The 24,108-nt window shown below is 35.6% G+C and overlaps 1 protein-coding gene across 1 annotated transcript in view; it reads right to left on the bottom strand.

Moving 5' to 3' along the window:
• Window positions 1-23,830, bottom strand: part of ap1g1 (adaptor related protein complex 1 subunit gamma 1) — a 32,671-nt gene extending 8,841 nt beyond the window's left edge. The window contains exons 1-19 of the mRNA XM_073835645.1: window positions 23,630-23,830; window positions 23,425-23,549; window positions 20,563-20,704; window positions 20,366-20,462; window positions 17,981-18,057; window positions 16,881-16,976; window positions 14,334-14,414; window positions 14,149-14,247; window positions 14,010-14,065; window positions 13,703-13,816; window positions 11,994-12,134; window positions 11,511-11,565; window positions 9,311-9,433; window positions 6,425-6,514; window positions 6,217-6,341; window positions 6,011-6,115; window positions 4,235-4,376; window positions 2,233-2,359; window positions 4-96 (exon numbers count right to left, since the gene is read on the bottom strand). Coding sequence (XP_073691746.1) covers window positions 4-96; window positions 2,233-2,359; window positions 4,235-4,376; window positions 6,011-6,115; window positions 6,217-6,341; window positions 6,425-6,514; window positions 9,311-9,433; window positions 11,511-11,565; window positions 11,994-12,134; window positions 13,703-13,816; window positions 14,010-14,065; window positions 14,149-14,247; window positions 14,334-14,414; window positions 16,881-16,976; window positions 17,981-18,057; window positions 20,366-20,462; window positions 20,563-20,704; window positions 23,425-23,549; window positions 23,630-23,830 — 2,089 coding nt within the window. The remainder of the gene's footprint in view (window positions 1-3; window positions 97-2,232; window positions 2,360-4,234; window positions 4,377-6,010; window positions 6,116-6,216; window positions 6,342-6,424; window positions 6,515-9,310; window positions 9,434-11,510; window positions 11,566-11,993; window positions 12,135-13,702; window positions 13,817-14,009; window positions 14,066-14,148; window positions 14,248-14,333; window positions 14,415-16,880; window positions 16,977-17,980; window positions 18,058-20,365; window positions 20,463-20,562; window positions 20,705-23,424; window positions 23,550-23,629) is intronic.
• Between the last annotated feature and the right edge of the window lie 278 nt (window positions 23,831-24,108).

Genomic DNA, 24,108 nt, shown 5'->3' with positions numbered 1-24,108 from the left:
CAATATCATTGAAGAGGGGCTGTGAGGTGAGACCGTCCAAAAGGAAAGGGGGCTGGGACATGGGCACAGAGGGAGCAGGGGTGGGGGTCGGAGCACCTGAGGAGTGAGAAGGTACTACGGTATGAGCAGGGTTTCAAAAATGAAAATAACAGTATTCTCCTCTTTGGTTTAAGTACTTCTATACAGGAGATTTATTTACATGCACTGATTGAAATAAATCCAATTTCAGATTCTGAAAGTACCGTTTATAAACATGGCAATGCATGTGCATTACATTCAGCAAAATTTAGCATTTGCAAGACGCAAAAAATGGTCTGATTCAAACATTCCAATGCATTTACATGCTTAATTTTTTCATGTTGATCAGATTTCAGCTCTCATCTGATCAAAAGTTAATTCTCAGTCAGAACGACTGGGGTTTTTACATAAAGATTGAGCCATCAATCCCATCAGAAACAGGCTATTTTAGGGCTCTACAGCACGACCCTTTTAGTCACATTTGCGATTGAAAACTACTGCGTGCGACTATGAAAAAATATTCAGGAGCGACTGACCAGATTAGCATATTTGTATTTGTGCTGAGGGGAGCTTCAAAGATTTCTACGTGTTTTTGCAATGTTGAATAATGTATCACGGACATATCTCACGAATCCTTTCATAAACAAAGTGTAGAGAGAGTGTAAATAAAAGATTGTGCAGTGTAGAGAGCTTCATGGATTATAATGGAACTTTGTGAGTTCGCAATGAACTAAGATCGCTAAAGAACTAAGATTTTTCTCTATTTCGTCATCAAAAATAGTTTGAAACAAATCATAACTGAGCTGCTGCGCATCTCCATTCAAACAGCGGTGTTTTGTTTATGAATGGACATTCATTTTTCAAAACGAATCTCATGAGTCAATGATTCAATTTCCCTATTCATAAAGATAGTCACTTAAGTTTTCATGAATGAATCAGTCGTTCAAATGAATCAAATGAATGAATGATTCGGTAATTAAATCAATGACTTTCTGCCACCTAATGGCCATTTTAGTTTCATTTGTAAAGCATCTGTTCAGTTATTTAAATAATTTAATATTTCTAAATGTTATATTGAAACATTAATCTCAACATGAATTAATTTAATTGCACTCATGCCACCTCCGAGCTTCATTAAACATGAAAATACACCTACAAGCCATTTTTGTTTTCTTCTGTGCCACCTCAACCTTCTGTTGTTTTAATTGGAAATTTTAAGGTGAGACACTGCAGGTGAATAGGGTAAAAAAATAACTAATAGTAATCACCTTTCATTTATTTCATTGATAATTGCTAAAACAATTTGTATTACAAGTTTTCTAAAATGTTATGTTTAAATATGCAAATGAGGCATGCATTAATTTGCCCATATTTCTAGTACAAAAATCTAAACACTGGATGAAGTCCATTTCAAAATTCTTGTTTAATTTTTTTGACATATTAGAGTCAAATGTTTTTACAGAGGGAATTTTGAGTATCTCATTTTACTAAACACTCCACAAGTCACTCCATAATCCAGACAACACTTAGAACAGACAGAAAACAATGTATAAAATCAAGCAAATTATATATGAAAAAATCCCTCTGTAAAAACCTTCAGAATGTAGATGTAAATTTTGGTGTGTGTAAGTGTTACTGAAGTGGAGATTTATGGCTCAGTGAAGGAGTAAAAAAATCTTTTTAAAACGGCCTTTAAAAATACGTATTGAAATTGAAATCTATTGACAAATAGATAAAATAATATAAAAAAGAAACACTTAACAGCGTTTTTTGAGTGTTTTCTTTCTACTAGTCTGAAAAAACACTATGAAAAACCAAAAAGTGTTTTCCCTGCAGTGTCTTCCCTTAACAAACTTATAAAATATAATTTAAGAATTTATATAAGATGACATACTTCTAATAAAGTTAGAAAAATGCTGTTACAAAGGTAAAAACTAAATTCCCCTGTAAATCACTTTAAGGAGTCAAATGTCACCTCGTACTGGGACGGCTCATTTTTTTATCAGATTTTTTTTATTATTCATTAAAACATCTTGAGTGTGATCTTAATGTTTTAAGTTGTGCTCCTGAAAAGAAAAGTAAGCGTAGAGCCCTGTATTTAGGTGCATGCAAACTAAAGCTACTGTGAAATCGGTCAGTGCTCAAAACATGGAGACACAGGAATGGCAGGATGTGAATTTGCTAATGAGCAGCAGAGGTGTGCATCAGGCTGACCTGTCAGAGAAAGGTCTCCCAGCAGATCCAGCAGTTCTCCTCCAGCTGACGCAGGCTTTGTGGGAACGGTTGTTTGGATAACAGGTATCACATCATTACCTCCGAGTAGGTCTAATAAATCATTTGCCTGTAAAACAGGAAACACAGACCATTAGCATAAAGTAAATATTTCACCTCAGCTAAATATCCCTCTTTATCTGCCCAGCCATACCTGAGAGATTTTTTTCATTACTCTAGCACTCAATTCATTCCTACAGGCTTCAATGCACCACACATTTTGGACATCTCTCTTATCTAGCACTACTAATTCAACTCAACGGATCATTAGTAGAGCGCTCAATGAACTAAACTGCCATTGTGATTGAATTGCCAAGCTGTCGCATAAATGCATTCCCAGACACTACATTCACCATATCGACAGCCTTCTGAGCGCATGTTCTTTGACCCATAACATGCTAATCACTCTGAAAATAATTTACTCAGCCATTTTTCAAGCACCTTGTTCAACCTTGAGGAATGGCTTTCTTGATGCCTAAAACACTTGCATTAGAGCTGCCCTGCTCATATTACTTTTTCTAATCTGCCAGCCCTTGATCACCCATAACATTATGAAATTGACCTTAGTCAGGTTAGGTGCCATACTGAATTTAAAGGGATAGTTCACCCAAAAATAAAAATTCTGTAATTAATTACTCACCCTCATGCTTCAAACCCCTAAGACCTTCGTTTATCTTTGGAACACAAATTAAGATATTTTTGATGAAATCTGAGTTTTCTGACCCTCCATAGAGAGGAAATGTTCCCAGACCCAGAAAGGAAGAAATAACTAGCATTGCCACAATAGCAAAATTTTTACTTTGAAATGATTTTATCCATTTTAAAAAAAGCATTTCATCCCCTGTTAATTTTTGAATAAAAATCACATGCCAGTGCCACTACACAGGTCCAACAGGCATGTAGCAATTTTTGCAACTTTGGAAAGTTAGCTAACAGGATAAAGCCAAATCTTATTTCATGATATAGTAGTTTTACTTCACAATAACAATTTCTATCACGATAGTCATTTTTGTTATTTTATCTTTGTTAATAATAAGAACATAGATGCAAGTAACCAACTAATAATCTAATAATCAAAAGCATGTCTCATTTATTTGATAAAGATTCATTCGATTTTATAAAAAAATTATGTTATTTCTTTTTTTTTTCAGAAACATTGTCTTGTGCATTTACAATTTTCATGTAAATAAATTCTGGTAAATATTATTTAAATATTGTTTTAATAATAATAATAATAATAATATAATTTTATTAGTAGTGGTAGAACTACTATCATTACATAAACTAATATTTGTCAAGTTAAACCAAACTGGGTTGCTCCAATTACGTTTCTATTGGTATATATGATATGACAATGTTTTTTTTTAAATCAAAGGGACGGGACAGTGTTAATACGGCTCTTATCAAAATGCATTTTTGAAATACCGGTACTAGCAAAATGCCAAATCTTACTGTTTTTAAAATCAGGGTATTGCAAGTCATTTTATAATATAAAGTCATTATTTTTGTTTTCTTTCTGCAAAAAAAGTATTCTCGTAGCTTTGTAAAATTACGGTTAAACTATTAAATGTCACATGCACTATTTTAACAATGTCCTTACTACATTTCTGGGTTTGGGAACATTTCAGTTACACTTCTGTCTATGGAGGGTCAGAAAGCTCTTAAACGAATGAAGGTCTCACAGGTGTGAAATTATGAAAATCAATGTTTAAGTCACAACTTTCAAAAATAATTTTTGTCTACGGACGTTACATCAGCTGAACAATTGGTACGTTGTTAAACAGCACAATCCTTTGAACGTACTGGATTTTTGACACCTTTCTTTTTGCACATTGTGTATGAGGGAAACACTTACATTTAGAGGCTGAATATACAGTCAGATTATAGAGATGCTTTAAATATGCACTTGGTTTGGATTGAGAAACCCATGCTCTAGAAAACCCACCTGACTGGTGGGTTGAGTGATGTTGGGCAAATGTTTTGTGTCCAGTATAGTTGAATCCGTTTCTCCGTTGGTCTGGACCATCTCTGCTGGGCCGTTAGTGGCCGTTTTCTCCATGATAGGCATTCTCTCTAGTAATGCAGGTCTTTTTGGGAAAGAGGAAGAAAGAGAATGAGGATGAGAAAAAGAAGCTAGGGAAGAAACATTCCCCCGGTTCCACAGACAAGGCTTAAGACTAATCCCAGACTAAAATGCAAGTCTGAGCTGTTTCACTTGAAAGAAACTGATCTTAAAATATGTCAGCGCCTTTGTTTTGCCTCTTCTAAGGCATGTTTATAAAAGCTACTTGAATGTCAATTGCCTAACTTAGGGATGGGACGATACGCCTGCCTCCCAATTCAATACTATCGCGATACTTGGGTGCCGATATGATATGTATTGCGTTTTTTTTTTATTTTATTTTTTAAGAATTTCGATTCTACAAGTGTTGCAATTTGATACTGCTATTAGGGCTGGAACGATATGCTTTCGATATGCTTTCTGTCCTTACATTTCTAGGTCTCGGAACATTTCAGTTATGATATGTATTGTGATTTTAAGAATTTAGATTCTTCAAGTATTGGAATTAAATATTGCTATTAGGGCTGGAACGATATGCTTTCTGCACAAAAAGGATTCTCATAGCTTTGTAAAATTACTGTTGAACTATTAATGTCACATGGACTATTGTCGATTCTACAAGTATTGCGATTCGATATGCTATTCTGCAGATTCAAAATGAGTAGAAAAAATGCTTTTTGAAATAAAATAAAGTGCTATGTTACTTTGCAAACTGCTTTAGTTATCTTTAGTCATGTTTTCCTGGCAAAACAAATTTTACTTTGTTTACTGCAAAGCATATTTTGGTCATCCCATTAATAATAACATTCAAATTGGACAATTTTAAAGCTTTAAAGGGCTGGAAATAGTTATGTTAAATGCTGGAAAGTCATTAAAAAGGTGCTTGAATTTCTTCAAAGGTTGTACAAACCCTGAAATGAATAATGTATTATTATTTATACCACAACACCATGGTTATAGTTAGCATTAATACTTCTGGTTTTCTGACGCATGTCAGCGCTGTTTATAACAGAGAACTCTGGGCAGAATTCGAATGACTCTCACTAGATCTTGCATCAACCGTTTTCATTGTGCGGCGAATTTAAACACTTCTAAATGAATCTCGCAGCACTGCGCAGTAACAGTGTCGCAAAATCAACTTGGCTCCAGAGTAAAGCTGTTTTGAGCTCAGACGAGTTTGTTTGCAGCTAAAACGTAGCACGGTTTAGTTTCGCTTTCGTTTGTCGTTAGATATGTAACGGAAATGGCAGCGCTTAACAAGCGCAGTGCGACTGCTCACAAAAATTAGTCCCACCGCAGAAAAATGGTCGCAAAACATCTGGAGCCCTGAGAGAGCAGATGGCTCTGCATGCTTTCAAATCGCTCTCGCAGTACTCTGTCATACGCCGATCGTCTGCGCAATGCTGCTCAAAGTGCAACACATTTATACATTTCGCCCTCTGTTGGAATAAAAGCAGTACCTTCTCCTCACCACCTCTTAGGAAAAGTAAAATAATTAAATATAAATCCATTCTGAGGTAAACCAATTCGAATTTCTTCAAAAAGAATTGCGAAAGTTAGGTGATCAATTTGTTCTCCCACCCCTACTATTGCCTAATCTTGTCTATTTTGTCTAATCTTATGACAAACATGAGTCTGAAAAAATAGGTGAGCTCTTACCTCATATGATCGTATTTTTTGAAAAGTGCGTTATATTCCACAGCTCTCTGCTGCAGCTCCACGTCTATGCTGCTGCCGTATATCGACACCACTTTTTTGATTCGACTGCGAAGCAAATGAAAATAAACGAAAGGTCAGAGCCTTATCCGTTTGGGCACACAAACTCATTGCTTATATCAGAAGTGACTCAGAACAGGCATGCTTACTTCACACTGCTGAAACGGGTGGACAGCTTCATGATAGCAGTCAGGGAATAACCTCTCGTTACAGGGGCGGACAAGTTAGAAACGAGAAGACCTTCTAAAACATCCAGGACCTCATCTTCAGTAACCTGTGAGACAAAATCAGATACAATTGTTCTGCTTTTAAAATAAATGTGTATGTGCGTTTTGAAGGGCATAAAGGTGCACTTACCTGAATGGGTTCCTCCTCCTCACACTGGCCTGAGACCAACAGGTCTCCATATTCTCCTATGCACCAGGATGCCACCTGTACTAGAGGTTGCTGTAAGAAGAAAAGTTTCCAAGTTAGTTCACACAGACATAATTCTGTTAACATTTAGTAACCCAAACGTCATTCCAAACATTCTTTGAATGGGGTCTGACGCATTTAGGGTCTAAATATGGTATACATTTCACTCTGTCGCTCACACAAAGGTATTTTGTGAGTTCAGAAGACTTGGAATGTAGGCACACAAGTTGTATGAACGTTGACGAATAATTTATCATAATTTTCTTCAACAACAATTTGTCACAGACAAAAACGAGACTATAACTAAATAAAAACTCATTTTGAATGACAAAAATGATGACGAAAATCTATTGATATTTTAGTCAATGGATAAAAACAAGACGAAAATGTTAAGGAGGGATGATCTGGAAAGATTCATTCAGAACTAATTTGCTGTGTGATTAGGAGGTCAGATGAGTATATTTGAACTGTATTATATATAGCCTATTGATCTATCTGGTGGGACCTAAGCTGGCATACATTTGCTGCACATCTCAAAACATTCAGAAATGTCAATATCTGGGAGAAAGCGAAGAGCAGACATGGATAAATTCGACGTTACAAACGAGAACTGAATTCGGTCCTGTTTTCTTGAGTACAGACACCAAAGCAATGCCTCTCATCACACAGAGCACACAGTACTCTTTTTTGTCTTATGAATGGAGAAATACACACAAAATTATGTCAATTGTCTGTTTTGACGAGTCTTAGGCGAACGTAAACAGTTAGGAGAACATCTGACGCGTATCAGTAATTGCATCCGTGCATTGGGTTTTAAAGGGACAGCAGCCTAATTTAGTTGCTATTGTCTGTGGCATTGATCATAATCAAGCAACAAAAGAAAGACAGAAAATCACTCACTGCTCTCGACTGAATCGCTTTAGTAGCCCTAATAAAGATTAATCTATATTATTTTCTATAAATACATATGTCTGCTTGAAAGAATGGATAATGTGGTAAACAAGTTGTATAAAGAATGCATAATTAGTCTATATAACCTCTGGCATTTTATTGAAAAGAAGATCATGTTCTTGTTTCTTTATGAGAAGTGGTTTTATTTAATTTTAATATGAAGGCATGTTCCATGTCACAGCAGTTAGATCTGTCTCTATCATGATAAAACCTATTTAACAATATTAACAATATACCCATTAAAACAATACATTTAAAAATAAACAAAGAGTTTGGTAATCTTAGAGAAATGCTTAATAAATGCATTACATTGTAAATAAATCCATTCAATTTTAGCCGACTAAATCTACTGACTAAAACTAGACTAAAATTAAAGGTCCCATATTGTACACATTTCTGGAGGTTTATTTTAGTTGTTGATGTCCTTAAGAATATATATTTGCGGTATAAGTGCCAAAATCCATCTCAATATATTTTTACAGCTCCTTTTTTAGGAGCTCTGTCAAGAACAGGTCGATTTTGGCCCATCTAATTAATATTCATGAGCCTCTCTTCTGATTGGCCTGTTGTTTTCTAAATGACGCACAGCCAGGCCAACCACAGTTAACTACGGTCATGTATGCTGTAGCCGAGCCCAGAGCCATAGAGAGAGCCTAGCCTGCTGATACTCAACAGGATATTTCAGAATGATCATTAATGTTTTTTTTTTTTTTCAAACACCGAATGCAGTAAGCTACATAACTGTTGCTTTAGTAAAGCCCCTTTCACAATGCGCGCTGATTCTGGAAAATTATGGGAACGAGCGCTGTGTGAACAAAAGCCAGAACCAAATGCCATAAAGGCAGCGTTGTAGTGATGATGCACGTTACCGTGCAACTCTTCACGACGGAAAAATACGTGCAAAGTGGAATGAAGCAGCGATCAGGGAGCTCCTCACTATCAGCGCTGAACCACAGATTGTTCATAAGGTTAGTTTCAGTTTAGTGAAACGTACGCGTCGCATTACACCTCACATCCATACGTCACAGGTCTTTATGGATTGTGTGTAAAGCACGCTCAGATTCCGGAAAACAACTGTGAATGAACCAAATCAAACAACTCCGGAACAAATCATGGGACACATTATGCGTGTATTTTCCGGAATGGCTGTGTGAAAGAGGCTGAAGTTGACGTGCCACTGGTCTCTTATATTCACGTCGTTCTGAAGCCTGTGCAATGATGTACTTTTGACATCTATCGACTGAACAGCGTTTTCTCGACTTGTTTTCGTGTTGTTGTTGCTTAGCAATAAAATGGACGTGATGCTGTCTAGGGTTTGACAAAAGGAGGGTGGGACGGTGGTTGGTGACTGAAGGCGGTGACTGAGTAGATCGGACGTCACATTTTTACGGAAGTCACAGCAGCTTGTGAAAATGAACAGCTACTTTATGCAGGCTGTGTGCATTTTCCTGTGGATTGACTGTTTTGAAACTTATATGGTAGTTACATAGCCCCTAGACCTCAGTTATCATGAAAAAAGCCAGGAAATTTCAATTTTGACAATATGGGACCTTTAAAACAATTCAGATGACTAAAATAGAACTAAAACTAAATGGCAATTTAGTCAAAAGACTATGACTAAATCAAAATTTGCTGCCAAAATTAACACTGGTATAAACTTTTTTCAAGAGCATGCTCAGCATCTGTCACGATTTACTTTCATAAGTGAATGGATTCTTGTCAAACATCATCTTTTGCAGAAGCCAAATCTGTCAGATGGGGTTTGCAACAAGATGACAACTTTCAGTTTTAGCCGATTCATTTCTTGTATGAAACTAACAGATGACAATTGCGAAGAATAGTGAATAGTTAAGAAAACAGTGTTAAGATGCTTCTAACCTGAGAGATGTCATCCAGGAGGGCTTTGTAGAGTCTCTGTACAGTGTAGGCATGCATCTCTACACTATTTGTGATGAGCTGGATGAGGTTGGGCACAGAGTCATCCCGGACGTAACTTCCTGCCTATAAAAGCAGATACAACAAAATAGGGACATCAGATGGGCCACTATGACAAACGTGGTTCTTGGCCTAAACTACTCTTCTAAACACTGCCTTTGAACCAGGAACTGCTAACAAATAACTGCGACTCAACCTTAAGGAAAGACTACTGCGAAACTACATTGATTTGAATTATTGTGGATGTTAAAATGTCCTCAATACTCAAGACTTGTGTGTTTATTTGTGGGCAGGTTATGTCATCATTTGGCTCAAGTTAGTAGAAATGCAAACTGAAAGATGTCTGCAGATCCTTGGCCAAGCATTGGCTTTAGTATGAGCCAGAAGGGCATTGAACATCATGCAGAACTCAAACACACATTACTAGGGATGTAACGATATGAAAATCTCACAATGCGATAATATCATGATATGAAGTCCACGATACAATATAATTGCGATATTTAAAAACTAAAATAAAAATTAAGACTTTTTGTTTTAAAGTTATAATCTTCTAATACAATTTGAGAGTTCAAAATTAAGAGCTCCAACCCATGTTCTTAACTAAGAAAACTCTAAAAACTAAACTAAAAAAGTCAGTGAATTGACTTTCACCTGAAATTTCAAACCTCTTTTTATTTGTGGTATACTGTCTCAGTCTAAATTACATTCAAGCTTGTGTTTTAGGAAGCCAAATAATTTAGAATATAATAATACTACTACTAATAACAATTTTATCTCACTGTTATTCCTATGACAGTAATAGCCATATATTGTAAAATAACTGCACTGTAAAATAAATGAAAATTGATATTTAATAGGTATATTATTTTTGCTTTAAGGTCATTGCACAATGAGTCCAAAATTTTTTATATGCGTTGTTTTGGGGAGTTTTTTCATATTCGTCATCCTTTCATATTAAAATGCTTGTTATGGATGCGAAAATGCAGAAAATCAAACATGATCCGAGTTTTTTTTAGTGCAAACATTTCTGACGAAAATGCCCTTTACACTACAGTAGGGAAATTACAATCTTTATTTCCTCATTTCCACACTTGAAAGAGATATTTAAAATTTGGACTGCAGTAATGTTACCCATTTAAACCACTAGCTGTCAGCAATTCACACAAGCTTTTATTTTGACGGAAACGGTAGTAGAGCTTTTATTTTGATGAAAAACTCCAGCTTCAGTCAAAACAGGCTTACAAAAATCTAGTCAAATGCTGTAATCATCCTTCCACAAAAATAAAACAAAACTGGAGGCCGTTGCGTTCTCAAATGTGCGCTATACTCACAGTACATGCAATAAATGAGTTCACTGCATTCATTGACCGTGAACAGAGCCGTTCTGAGGCGCGCAAAACACCGGATCACGAGCTGATCGCCTCAAAGTAGTATGCATGCTTCACTTTGTAACACACAGCAAATCCCACAAATCAAAGGGATTTGGTAAAGGGGTTAAGCCATATTGTGTTTTCAGTTTTAGTTCGTTTTGACAGATACTGTGCCAAAGCATAATGGCCCAAAATACAACTTTAAAGAACTTATGTCAGAATAAGGTTTAAATATGTTTTAAAAAACTACACTTTTTGCAGAGAAGACCTATTGTTTTATATCGTCACGTGACCACGATAATATCAAGACAGTTTTGCTATCTCGATACCATGATACCGTAATACCTTTACATCCCTAACCAAGATTAAGAATAACTGTTGGAGATAATAGGATTATTCTTTACAGTTTACGTTCAAAATCTAAACATTGTCTATTCAAGGTGTACTTTACATCAGTGGTTCTCAATCCTGGTCCTGGAGGACCCCTGCTCTGTACATTTTGCATGTCTCCCTTATTTAACACACCTGATTGAGATCTTCAGCTCATTAGGAGAGAGATCCATGAACTGAACTAACAAGCTGAAGATCTCAGTCAGGTGTGTTAAATAAGAGAGACATGCAAAATGTGCAGAGCAGGGGTCCCCCAGGACCAGGATTGAGAACCACTGCTTTACATCAAGTGATAAACTCAAATAATTATAAATGCGATCTAGTTTGATGGTAGTAATAAATCAGACTATAGTGAGAAAGGATGAGAGTGAGATATTTACCGTTGTCAAAACCCTCATAATGGTGTCTATATGCCATCTTTTGGAGGGTGCATACCTGCAAAAAACAAGTGTTAGATATGTGCAAACCAGTTGCTAAATGTTAAACTAAGTCACCAAAATCTCCAAATTTCTTTAAACCAAATCCCTTAGTGCTGTCAGATATGAAAGTGTCAACAGAACCAGTTTCTGCCGGTGAATCACTTTTTCTATCATCACACAGCCATGATCTGCTCTACAACTCACTTGAACAGCTCTTTTGTTTTTCCAAGAGCTTGCTTACTGAATTTGATCGAATTCACATAACTAGGCTTTTACATTTTTTCAAAACCTCTAACCTTATAAAGGTTCGAAGGCTTTCAAAAGGGCTGCAAGGACGTGCAACATGACCGCTGTGAACCCAGCGGCAGCCGTTCAATATGAAAATCGTCGGTGCTTCCCCTTCTGCACAACTGATTTGCATGATCTGACAATAAACAGCCTTACTTCTCAGCAGCCAGGAAGATCCCTGATGCGCAGTCCGCTTTGAAATCAGGGTCACAGGAGTCCAGGAAATACAGAAGCTCTTTCATCATGCCCCGGATGTTGTTGCCGTTAACCAGGGCAAAGCTCAGCTCCATTGCACGCCTGTGAAAAAGAAAAAGTATAATCAGTGGGACTCATCATCTTATGGTATAACTGATATACAGTGCCACTCAAAAGTTTGGGATCAGGACGATTTTTAATGTTTTGTTAAAGAATTCTTATATGCTCATTGAGGCTCCATTTACTTGATCAAAAATACAGAAAAAAAAATGTAATATATATATATATATATATATATATATATATACATTTTTTTTCTGTATTTTTGATGTATATATAAAATGTAATGTTGTGAAATATCATCACGGTTTAAAATAATGGTGTTCTATATTAATATATTTTAAAATATTTTATTCCTGTGATGCAAAGCTAAACTTTTGTCACTACCGAAACAATGAATTTTATTGAAACAATGAATTTTATGGGATAACACCTAAAAAACATAGACGTCACTACCAAAACCTCACCAAATTTTTGGTCATGCCTGTTTCGGTAGTGACAATTTTAGATACTTTTGAACCAAGCTCAAAGATGCTACAAAGATCAGTACATGATTAGCTAGTACAGAACAGTTGCACATGCATAAAAACTAAATGTTACAAAATAAATCCAAAAAAAGTGTGTTTAATAATAGAAAAATGGTGTTTGGTAGTGACATTCTTTAGAGTTACACACAGATTTTTCATACTTTTGAACACATTCCGCTCAAAATGATGGGGCCCATCTACTTAAAATGTAGCTAAAAGAGAGAGTGGCATAAATATTTTCTCATAAATGATCATAAATGTAGGGGTGTAATTAAAATTAAAATAGTCTCAGCCAATGGACTAAAACATACACCGTTTCGGTAGTGAGATTAATATGCTGGACAATTTTTTTTTTTAAATAGAGTTTCATGATTTAGAAATAAAACAAATTTTTTTTTTTGAACTTCACTTTTTTAAAACATCAAAAAAATATTTTAAAAACAACAATGGAATAAAATGCAAAAATTATTTAAATATTTTCATAAGTGAAAATTGCAATTGCAAGCACCCACTAAATGATTTTATATATATATATATATATATATATATATATATATATATATATATATATATATAAAAAATTTATTTATTTATTAAGCTCAATGACATTTTTATTTAAATATTATTGTGGGTTTCAGTAGATAAAATGATCTTAGTAAACATCTAAGATTTGAATACTTAAATGGTTTTTAAATGTGTTTTTGATTGTAGGACAGTAGTTTGCACCAATTCTGATGAGCAAACAAGTAGCTAAATGTAAAACCAAGTCACCAAAATCTCCAAAAATCTCTAAACACTAACCAAATCATTTAGTGCTGTCAGATATGAAAGTGTCAACAGAACCAGTTTCTGCCGGTGAATCACTTTTTTATCATCACACAGCCATGATCTGCTCTACAACTCACTTGAACAGCTCTTGTTTTTCAAGAGCTTGCTTACTGAATTGGATCAGACTCACATAATTAGGCTTTTAATATAACATAACATGCAACTTTTTAAATGCGTTTTTGATTGTGGGACAGCAGTTTGCACCAATTCTGTAGAATGCTCCATATAACTCCATACAGCCTGCAAATAAATTACCTTTTAATGGACACGTCAAGGTCTTTCAAGCAGTCCACGATAGTGCTTCGATGTCTCTGCACAGCATTGTGGTCTGTCTGCACAGTCTTCAGTAGAGATGTCAATGCCACATATCTGATACAGAGAGAGTAATAATGTCAAAGCCCTGTAATTTTGACAAATCAAGTCTAGTTTGGACAGCAATAAGCTATTTTCATGTCAGAGACAATGAGATCAACATTGGTAATACTCAGTCGATGGATCACTCAAGGTCTTCATCACTCAACAGCAATAAACCACTTGATAATCAAGCCTCAACGTCACGCACCTGATGTTTTTGTCATTGTTGAGAAGAAAACGTCCCAGAATGTTAATTGCTAAAACCTGTAATAAAACAAACAATGGTATTTTTAACCCTTTTCTGCAGACACCATTGAATATGCACTGCCAATCTGAGCAACACTCACCCTTAGTCCACTCTCTGATTTGATGTCCATAATAGTAAGAACCGTTTCATAGAGGATAGCATTGCCTACATTTTTACTCGTCTCTGTGTTTGTTGCAACCTGTTAAAAAATAAATCGATGGGAAATCTTTAGAAGGCAGAAAATAATAGTTGCGGTTATAAAGTGGGTCTAATCAGACTGCTTACCTGTGCAAGAATGTCATTCATAGCCTCACTAGAATCATCATCACCCTTTCCCAGAATTCTCAGTAGCCTCAATATCCGCACCTTAAAAATGCCAAGAGACACAGTGTGGCCCAGAGGAGCTCATCAGATTGCTTTAGGGTATAAAGAACAGGTATCACCTCATATGGGCAAAATGGATTGCACTCTAAAAATCAATTTCTTGCAACTGACCAAACAAATGACATGAGGTACATTACAGAATTGAATTCACATCGACTGCAACATTAAAAGTGCTTAAGAGATTTTGTTTTATGGAATGGTACGTGGAAAATCCCTATTACAAGACATATTACTTGAAATGGTGTCCTAAAATAAATGTCTCTGTGGTAAAAGGTATGGAAGCCAGTTTCCACCACTGAATAAAAAAATAAAAAAGGTAATTGCGACTCAAATAATTTTTTTAGAATTGCATGATGCAGATAAACTAGCAATTCTAAGAAATTAAGTCAAAATTGCGTGAATGCGCAATTGCGAGTTATAAAGTTAGAATTGCGAGACACAATTCTGAGAAATAGTCACAACTCTGAATTCTCAGAATTTTGACTATTTCTCAGACTTGCAACTTTATTTCTCAGAATTGTGTGTCTCGAAATTCTGACTTCAGAATTGCAAATTTAAATCTTGCAATTGTGATTTTCTCAGAATTACGAGTCAAGTCAGAATTGTGAGATATAAATTCGCAATTCTGAGAAGTCTTTTTCCCCTCAAAACTGGACTCTGACTCTCAACTGTGAGTTTTTATCTCAGAATTAAATTATATCTCAGATATCTATATATGTGACCCTGGACCACAAAACCAGTCTTAAGTCGCTGGGGTATATTTGTAGCAATAGCCAAAAATACATTGCATGGGTCAAAATTTTTGATTTTTCTTTTATGCCAAAAATCATTAAGAAATTAAGTAAAGTTCATGTTCCATGAAGATTTTTTGTAAAATTCCTACTGTAAACATATCAAAATGTAATTTTTGATTTGTAATATGCATTGTTAAGAACCTAATTTGGACAACTTTAAAGGTGATTTTCTCAGTCTTTTTGATTTTTTTGCATCCTCAGATTTCTGATTTCAAATAGATGTATCTCAGCCAAATATTGTCCTATCCTAACAAACCATACATCAATAGAAAGCTTATTTATTGAGCTGTATAAATGTATAAATCTCAGTTTTGTCAAATTTACCCTTATGACTGGTTTTGTGGTGCAGGGTCACATATGAGAATTGTGAGGGGAAAAATAATTGTGATATAAACTAATTGTGAGAAAAATTCAGAATTGTGACATAAAAACGCGCAATTCTGACTTTATTTCTCGCAATTATATTATTATATCAAGCATTTCTGAGGAAAAAAGGGCTGTTCAAACAATCAATTGTATCCAAAATTTAATTTTGTTTTATATAATGTGTGTACTGTGTATATTTATCATGTACATATAGACACACATACAGTATATATTTTGAAAAAGAAAAAAAAACTCAAAGTCAGAATTGCATTATTTCTCACAATTGTGAGTTTGTAACATGCATTTCTGAAAAAAAGTCAGAATTGTGTATACCTCACAATTCTGACCTTATTACTTGCAATTGTGAGTATATATCATGCAATTCTGACTTTATAACTCATACTTGTGAGTTTACATCACACAATTCTGACTTTATTTCTAGCAACTGACAGTTTATATTATGCAATTCTGACTTTATTTCTAGCAACTGACAGTTTATATTATGCAATTCTGACTTTATTTCTAGCAACTGACAGTTTATATTATGCAATTCTGACTTTATTTCTAGCAACTGACAGTTTATATTATGCAATTCTGATTTCTCACAATTTAGATTTAATATCATGCATTTCTGAGAAGAAAAGTTAGAATTGTGAGTTTATGTCACACAATTCTGACTTTATAACTCACAATTGCGAGGTCAAATCTCGAATTAATTATATCTCAGATATCTATACATGAGAATAAGAAAAAAATAATTGTGTGATAAACTCACAATTGTGAGTAATAAAGTCAGAATTTCAAGATAAAAATTTTCACAATTCTGACTTTCTCACAAATGCGAGTTTATATCACGCAATTGCAAGTTTTTTTATGCAATTCTGACTATATAACGCATTGTGAGTATACATCTCACAATTCAGAATTATAATATAACCTGTGAAATCAAATAACCATTTTTTTTATATATATATTTAGTGGCGGAAACAGGCTTCCATAGAAAGATGTAGAGCAAATTAAAAAAAAAGAAAAGAAAGGCTCTGTCACTAATTTTGCATGTTCATATATGAGTCCATATAAGAGAACCAGGAAGTTGAGAGCATGCTGAGATGAATCATTTAAGTAAAGCGAAGAGCAATTTTGCTACCATTGCAAAACCACTGGACTTAAAGTAGCACCGATCTCAGAAAAAGTGGGTGTGTCTACCTCAACGGTAGAACAGAACAGCCGACATCACTTAGGGAACTTTTAAATACAGTAACACTGACAGGAGACAATGTGCCTTTACCTGCAGAAAAGGGTCACTGATGCCAGACACATCGTGCTCAGGGGAGTAGCCTGACATGATCAGGTTCTTCAGGATTCGTACAAGTTGTGGAACCAGCTAGAAAAAAAACAGTGGGAGAAGAAAAGGAAAGACCATCAGCAAGGTTACAGCAGGGTCATGGAGATTTCAAAACAGGACAGCACATAAAAAGGGTCAGTAAGTGTCAATACACGCAAGGCACCCCTGAGTTGATCATCTTCCAATAGATTAGTTTCACTATACATTAAGACATGGAGATCATGTCAGTGTTAACTGTAATTGTTTGGCACTTTTTCTATGTGTATTACTACAATCCTTATTAATTCATTTCATTCATTCAATGGACAATGTGTCCATTTTCATATGTGCCCCCACTATAATGTACATATTGGAAAAACCACAACCCAATAGTGACCGTATGAAAGAGAAATTAATCTAAAGGTAAACGCAGGACAAGTGAAAAATGTATATGATGTCTACGTAATCCTGAATAAAAACAAAAGAAAACACTTAAATGACAACAACTGCAAAATAAACAGTACATCAAAACCAAAAATTGGACTACATCTACAGTGACCATGATGATGAGACTTTTTTGTTTAGTTTTTTTCTTAAAGCATGCACCAGCTATGAAACCAGAATGTCCTCTTACCTTCTCATTCTAACACAATGCAGGAATTGTAACGAAGACAAATGACAGAAAAAATATGAAGTAGATGTTAGGGGGGAATTGGAAAAAAGAGTCACTTTCAGAGAAGAGCTTAACATAATGCTACGGTTATGAGCATGAGAAGTGGGCGTGCTGGCACAGTAGATCAGGCTGGGGGTGGGAAGAGTAGAAGCAGATATATATACAGAGAGGAATGACCCGTATTCATCTCCCAGTGAGACAAACACACCTGCAGCTAAATCCAGGACAAGCATCCAGATTTCAGTACGGACTACAGTCTCATTTCAGTAGTCATGTCAACGCTATCAGCAACAGATAAGAGCGTTTTTGTCTCAGAGTGGCCGACGTGGTGCATAAACACAGTTTTAGAGGTGACTGCTGAAGGTCAAAACATGAATGCTTTCTTACGTACCTTCCTGAAGTGAGAGAGCATGTCGGGACTTCGCTCACACATTTCAGTGAGCAGGACAACAGATGTGTGGAGAACTCCTGCAGAAAGCACAGAACAATACAGCGATTTCCTTATCAGATTTCATTATATAACTCATGAGCACGTTTGTTTACATTAGGAAAATGAACAAACCAATATTCTCCTGTTGTTGCTGAACGTGAAGACTGACTTAAAGGAAAAGTACACTTCCAGAACAAAAATTTACAGACAATTTTCTCAACCTCTTGTTATCCAAGATGTTCATGCCTTTTAGGGCTGGGTGATAAATCGATCCCCCTGCGCATTTACCATATTAGAAATACACTATATTTACACTGTATTATAGAAATACATATTTGTGTTTGCGCTCAGGGGAGCTTCAAAGGTTTCTACGTAGGTTTTTGCAACGTAGAGTAATGTATCACGGACATCTCATGAATCCTTTCATAAAGTGTAGAGAGAGTGTAAATAAGAGATTGATTGTACAGTATAGCGAGCGTCGTTGATTATAATAGAGCATTGTGATATTGCGAACCAAGAAGAGTGACAGCTTTTAATAATTTTTTAGGGAGTTTGTAAATAAGATATTGATCTAATACAGCAGTTAAATAAAGAAGAAGTTATTATTAAGTGTCGTCAAAAGTAGTCTGAAACAAGTCACAACTGAGCATCTCCACTCAAACAAAGCGATATTTTTATATACGATACAACTGCAAGAGAAAAGCATGAAAATATATATTTTCATATTTATTAGTCTTACAAACATTTACTGTGTGCGGTATGATAAGAATAGGGCCTAGTGGAAAGCGATCACTGATGCAGTTGCAATGTACATTGCAACATATATGGTGCCCGTATATATTGTGGAAAACCTGGGGTTTCTTTACATGCTGAAAGTAGTAGGGGGTAAAAAAAAAATCGATTTAAATCGTAAATTGGATTTTTTTGTGAAAAAATTGGGGATTTTATTTTTTTAGCCATATATTTTCTCCCTCAAATTCAAAACCGTTCTACATCGCTGTTTTACCTTTTTTGTTAAGGATGTTTGATCTTCTTTGCATGTTCACTTTGCAAACACTGGGTCGGTACTTCTGCAGCAATGTAGGAAATTTTGAAATGATTTTTGAAGTTGAGGGAGAAAATAAGATGGGAGACAGTTTTTCAACATACCCCAACTGTCTTAAACGAGAAAAAGTTCAGGCAGAGCAATAAAAAGACAAGCGCTTAAGGTTGAAAAGTACATAAATTGTAATAAAAAAATTAAAATAAGTAACAGATCATTTTGCTAGAAAGAAAGACTTGCAACCATGTTTGGGATCGTTTGAAGCTGCATTTAAACTGCTTTTTTGGTAGTTTAAAATTTGGGGCACCATAGAAGTAGACTATATGGAGAGAAACCCTGAAATATTTCCCTCAAAAAACTATTTCTTGACGATTGAAGAAAGACATGAACATCTTAGATGACAAGGGGGTGAGAATATTATCTGTAAATTTTTTTTTCTGGAAGTGACCTTCTCCTTTAAACCTGAATGTATTAAAAAAACCTTAAAAAAAGTTTGCTAATGGTTATGAGTGTCAGCTTCACATTTTTGTTCAATTTGATATGACACAGATTTCTGTAATTTTGTCCTTTTTAATTAATTTCTGTAATTCTGTTTAATGGAGGACGATGAGCTTGTTTTGTTTTTTTGGTCAAAGAAAATTATATTAAGGTCAGGGGAAATAAATTCCCAAGCAATTTAAATATTTCCAAGAAAAAGTGTTTTGTTTAGAAAATTTTTTAATGTAACATGAAATAATTTTTCCAACATGTTGAAGGACTAGATCACTTCCAGAACTTACTAACCATCTCATTCAAGATTCATTAATGCTTTCTTCAGTCACAAAGAAATTAAGTTTGAGGAAAACATTCCAGGATGTTTGTCCATATAGTAGACTTCTGTGGTTCTCAATGGTTTAAACGTCCAAATTGCAGTTTCAAGGGCTCTAAATGATCCCAGCCAAGAAATAAGTGTCTTATCTAGCGAAACGATCACTCATTTTCTAAGAAAAATACAAATTTGTATACGCTGAAACCACAAAACTGCATTGAAACTGCAATTTGGAACTTCATACCAATGGGAGCCATATAAGTCCAATATATGGAGAAAAATCCTGGAATGTTTTCCCTCAAAAACCTTAATTTCTTTGTGACTGAAGAAAGAAAGGCACGAACATCTAAGATGACATCGGGATGAGTAAATAAGTTTTTATTCTGGAAGTGAACTAATCCTTTTAGGCATATACAATGAAAATGTATCCGTTTATCCATTTTTTAATCACAATAAAATGAGACCTATGGGAAGGGTTTCAGAGTGCAGCTCTCACCATGATTTTTCTCGCTGAGCAGGTTTTTTGTTGCTGGCAGGAACATCTCCATCAGCTCCGGGACTTTGCGGATGACGTGAACCGCACACAGTGCTGCCTGGGGGCGAAGAGCTCATGTCAAAACCGTTCACACATTCAGAGCGCGACATCCAACTGGACACGAAGTCCACGTTCAGCTGTGAAGGAGTGTGAAATACCTTTTTCCTCAGATAGGAGTTAGACGTTTTGAGGAGTTTCTCCACTTCGCCAGCTAAGTCACGGCACATTTCGGATGAGCCCATGCAGCCCAGGGTGCACAAGGCCAGTCCTTGCACATACTGTGTACTGTGGTTCAAGTCACTGTGCAGAGAGAACATTAGATGTAGAGGATGCACAAAAATGTACCGCATTATTTAAGGGAATGGTTTCTTCAGGGTTCATACAGATACTTTAAAATGAAATTCCAGAACTATCAAGCACTATTTTTTTGATTTTCAAGGACTTCAATCAGAGAGCTCACTTAACAAACATCGTCTTTTCTTTCAAAAAAAAAAGAAAAGAAATAAATATATACTAGTATAAACATGACAAAAATAAAGTGAAGCACATGCAAAGTATTACTACTAAAGTATACTACACTTCTACTATAGTAATTTCCTTAAAGGATTAGTATTTGTGTAGTTTTTCTTTGTACTGCCGTAATTCTTTGATGTTTTTGACTGTTTATAGAGAAAAAAAAAACAGACAAAGATTTGTGAAACCACTCCAAAATCCTGATCTGAAACAAACGATTCACCATACGTGCTCTGAAGTCCCAAACCGAATCAAATTATTCAAGAACACGCATCAAAGTCCCAATTTTAAAACAAATGATTCACGTTCCGTGCTCCAAAGTTCCAATCTAAAGCAAATGATTCGTGAACCATCATTTCAGATCAGGACTCGGAACACGAATCATTTGACTTAGATCGAAACTTCAAATTGCGCATCACAAATTAATTGACTTGAATAATTCAATTTGTGAAATGATTAACAAACCCGTCCCGATCTGAATCAAATAATTTGCGATACACAAGTTCTGATCTAAATCAAATTATTCGCAAACCGCTCCAAAGATCCGCTATAAAGCAAATAATTTGCGAACCATCATTTCAGATCAGGACTCGAAGCATGGATCATGAATCACTTGACTTAGATTGGAATTTGAAATTGTGTACTGCAAATCAATTGATTTGAATAATTCAAGTTGTGAAATGACTCACGAACACGTTCTGATCTAAATTAAATGATTCACGATATGCACTCCAATGTCCCGATCTGAATCAAACGTCTAGTGATACATAAGTTCTCATCTAAATTAATTGATTTGCGATATGTGATTTTAAGTCCCAATTTAAGGCTAATGATTTGCGAACCCGCTTCGAGGTCCCTGTCTAAAGAAAATGATTTGCAAACCATTTGATTTTAATAATCCAATCTGCTAAATGATTCACTAACCCGTTCCGATCTAAATCAAATTATTTGCAATATGCGCTCCAGCGCCCCAAACTTAAATTAAATGATTCGCGATATGCAAGTACAGTTTTAAATCAAATTATTCGCGATTCGTGATTTGAAGCCCCGATCTGAAACACATGATTTGAGAACCCGCTCCGAGGTCTCGATCTAAATCAAATGATTCGCGATACGTGATCTGAAACAAATGATTCGCGAACCCGCTCTGACGTCCTGATCTAAATCAAATGATTTGTGATACGTGATCCATGTGGAGCGCTTCGAAACAGTTAATCATTTAGCGACACATTGGTTCAACTGATTTGGAGTTTCAAAAAGCTCAATTTCACCCATCACTACGTGCTTTTTAAAATCATTACAAGCGATGTCGAAATTCAAAAATGAATGGTTCTTTTAATTTGATCTGGCTTATACTAGTCAATGGCTTGGAATGAATGATCGAAGTCACGAGTTTGAATCAATCGAGTGGTTCCGGTGTAAATGACTCAATTGATTCGGTTCACTTGTTACTCTTTTTGCGTCTTCACCATGTTTACATGACATTGTCAGTCTTATTACTGGGTTAATTAGCTAGCTTTATGACATAAACTGAAATAAGCGGGGGAAAAAAAGAGTTTTGTTTTTAAATCATGTGAATTTTAAATTAAAAGATTTGTGCTTATTGAAAAAATTAAACATTTATTTTTTTAAGTATTTTTTTGTTCAATAATTTAAGCACTTTTTCCAAGTACCTCCTTAGGAATATTGCTATTTTCAAGGGTTTACCAGGCTTGAAATGTAAAAAAAGCCAAATTCAAGTACTTCAAGCACTTTAAGCACCTTGTACGAACCCTGTTTATTAACAGGAGGGTTGCACAGAAGTGTAAAAAATAATGCAAAAAATGTATTTGTCCACAGACAGGACAGAAAAATTATTTAAGTTGTACTATGATATTTTGATGCAAATTCATCTAGTTAGAACCGACAGCACTGAAGCAACCAAAGTCATTCATTTTCAGTGAGAGTTGGCAATTATGTGCTCTACTGTTTGAAGTACAAAAACGTTGCATGGTGCTAGCAACACCAAGGTCATGGGTTTAATTCCCAGGGAAAGCACAAACTGATAAAAATTAATACAATGCACTGAATACAATGCAAGTTGCTTTGAATAAAAGGCATCTGCCTAAATGCATAAAACATGGTTCGTTGTGAGCATGTTTTGTGCAGGGAACTATAAAACAAATATACTCAATGGACAACAAAACTGTAAATTTTTAGAAATTAACAATGTAAAATCTGAGTGCCCAAGAAAAATCAGTTGAGATAATGACAATAACATGTCGCACTGGTTTGGCTTTTTTGTTTTTTCCAAAAATGAAGATGTGCAATAAGATTTTTGAGAGATACTAATTGGAACAAACGAAAGAAATGCAATTTAAAATGCCATCACATACAAGAAGCGGCTCCCAATCATCCTGCACTTTACACTCTCCTCCTACAACAGTCACATTAAACTCCCACCAATCACACAGCCAGATGTGATTCATAAGAGTGTTGAGACAAGATGAAATCCTCAGCTCACTCACTTCTTGATGCAGTTCGTCATTAATAGATGGACGTCCTGCCTCTCGTCCAGAAGCAGCATGGCTCCCAGGTATCCTATCCGTTTGTCTGTGAATTTCTGTGATGCAATCAGTTTCAGGCACTCCAGCTGAAAATTAGATTTTGCCCATCAGTAAAATTCTGTCTGCTCAAAGTGGTCCTGTAGTTTCTGAAATACTGTTTTCTTACCTGGCCAAAGTGTGCCGGGTAGCCCAACATGTGCATATAAAGCAGCTTAGCCACATTTCTACAGCGGTATGTGTTGTCCTCTTCTCTAAAGGATGACCTAATGGCAGCACACTCTTTCTGGATCATCTCTCGCTCCTCGGCCTGGGTTCGAGCCGTCCGGATTGTCCGGATCAGCTCCCGCAGTCTGATCGGAGCTGGCATCCTCTGTAATGAAAGCACAGCGTCAGCCTGTGGAGTGTCACAGCAGTACCAATATATCTGCCACTAAGACAAATGATGATTTATACAATGCTTGCGTTTGCCAGAGCAACATGAGATCAAACAAAGATGAAACAATGGCACAGTTTTCAGCAGTAGTTCTTCTCAAATGAAACCACGCAAAAAATTGCGACGGGAATATTAGAACAGCTTTGGAGACGAATTTCATGTGTTCTTGTCGTCAGATGCCGAAAACACTGTGATATTGATGATATTGTTTA

This window comes from Garra rufa, chromosome 3, assembly GCF_049309525.1.
Source record: "Garra rufa chromosome 3, GarRuf1.0, whole genome shotgun sequence".
NCBI lineage: Eukaryota > Metazoa > Chordata > Actinopteri > Cypriniformes > Cyprinidae > Garra > Garra rufa.
This window is presented reverse-complemented; position numbering and strand designations above follow the sequence as displayed.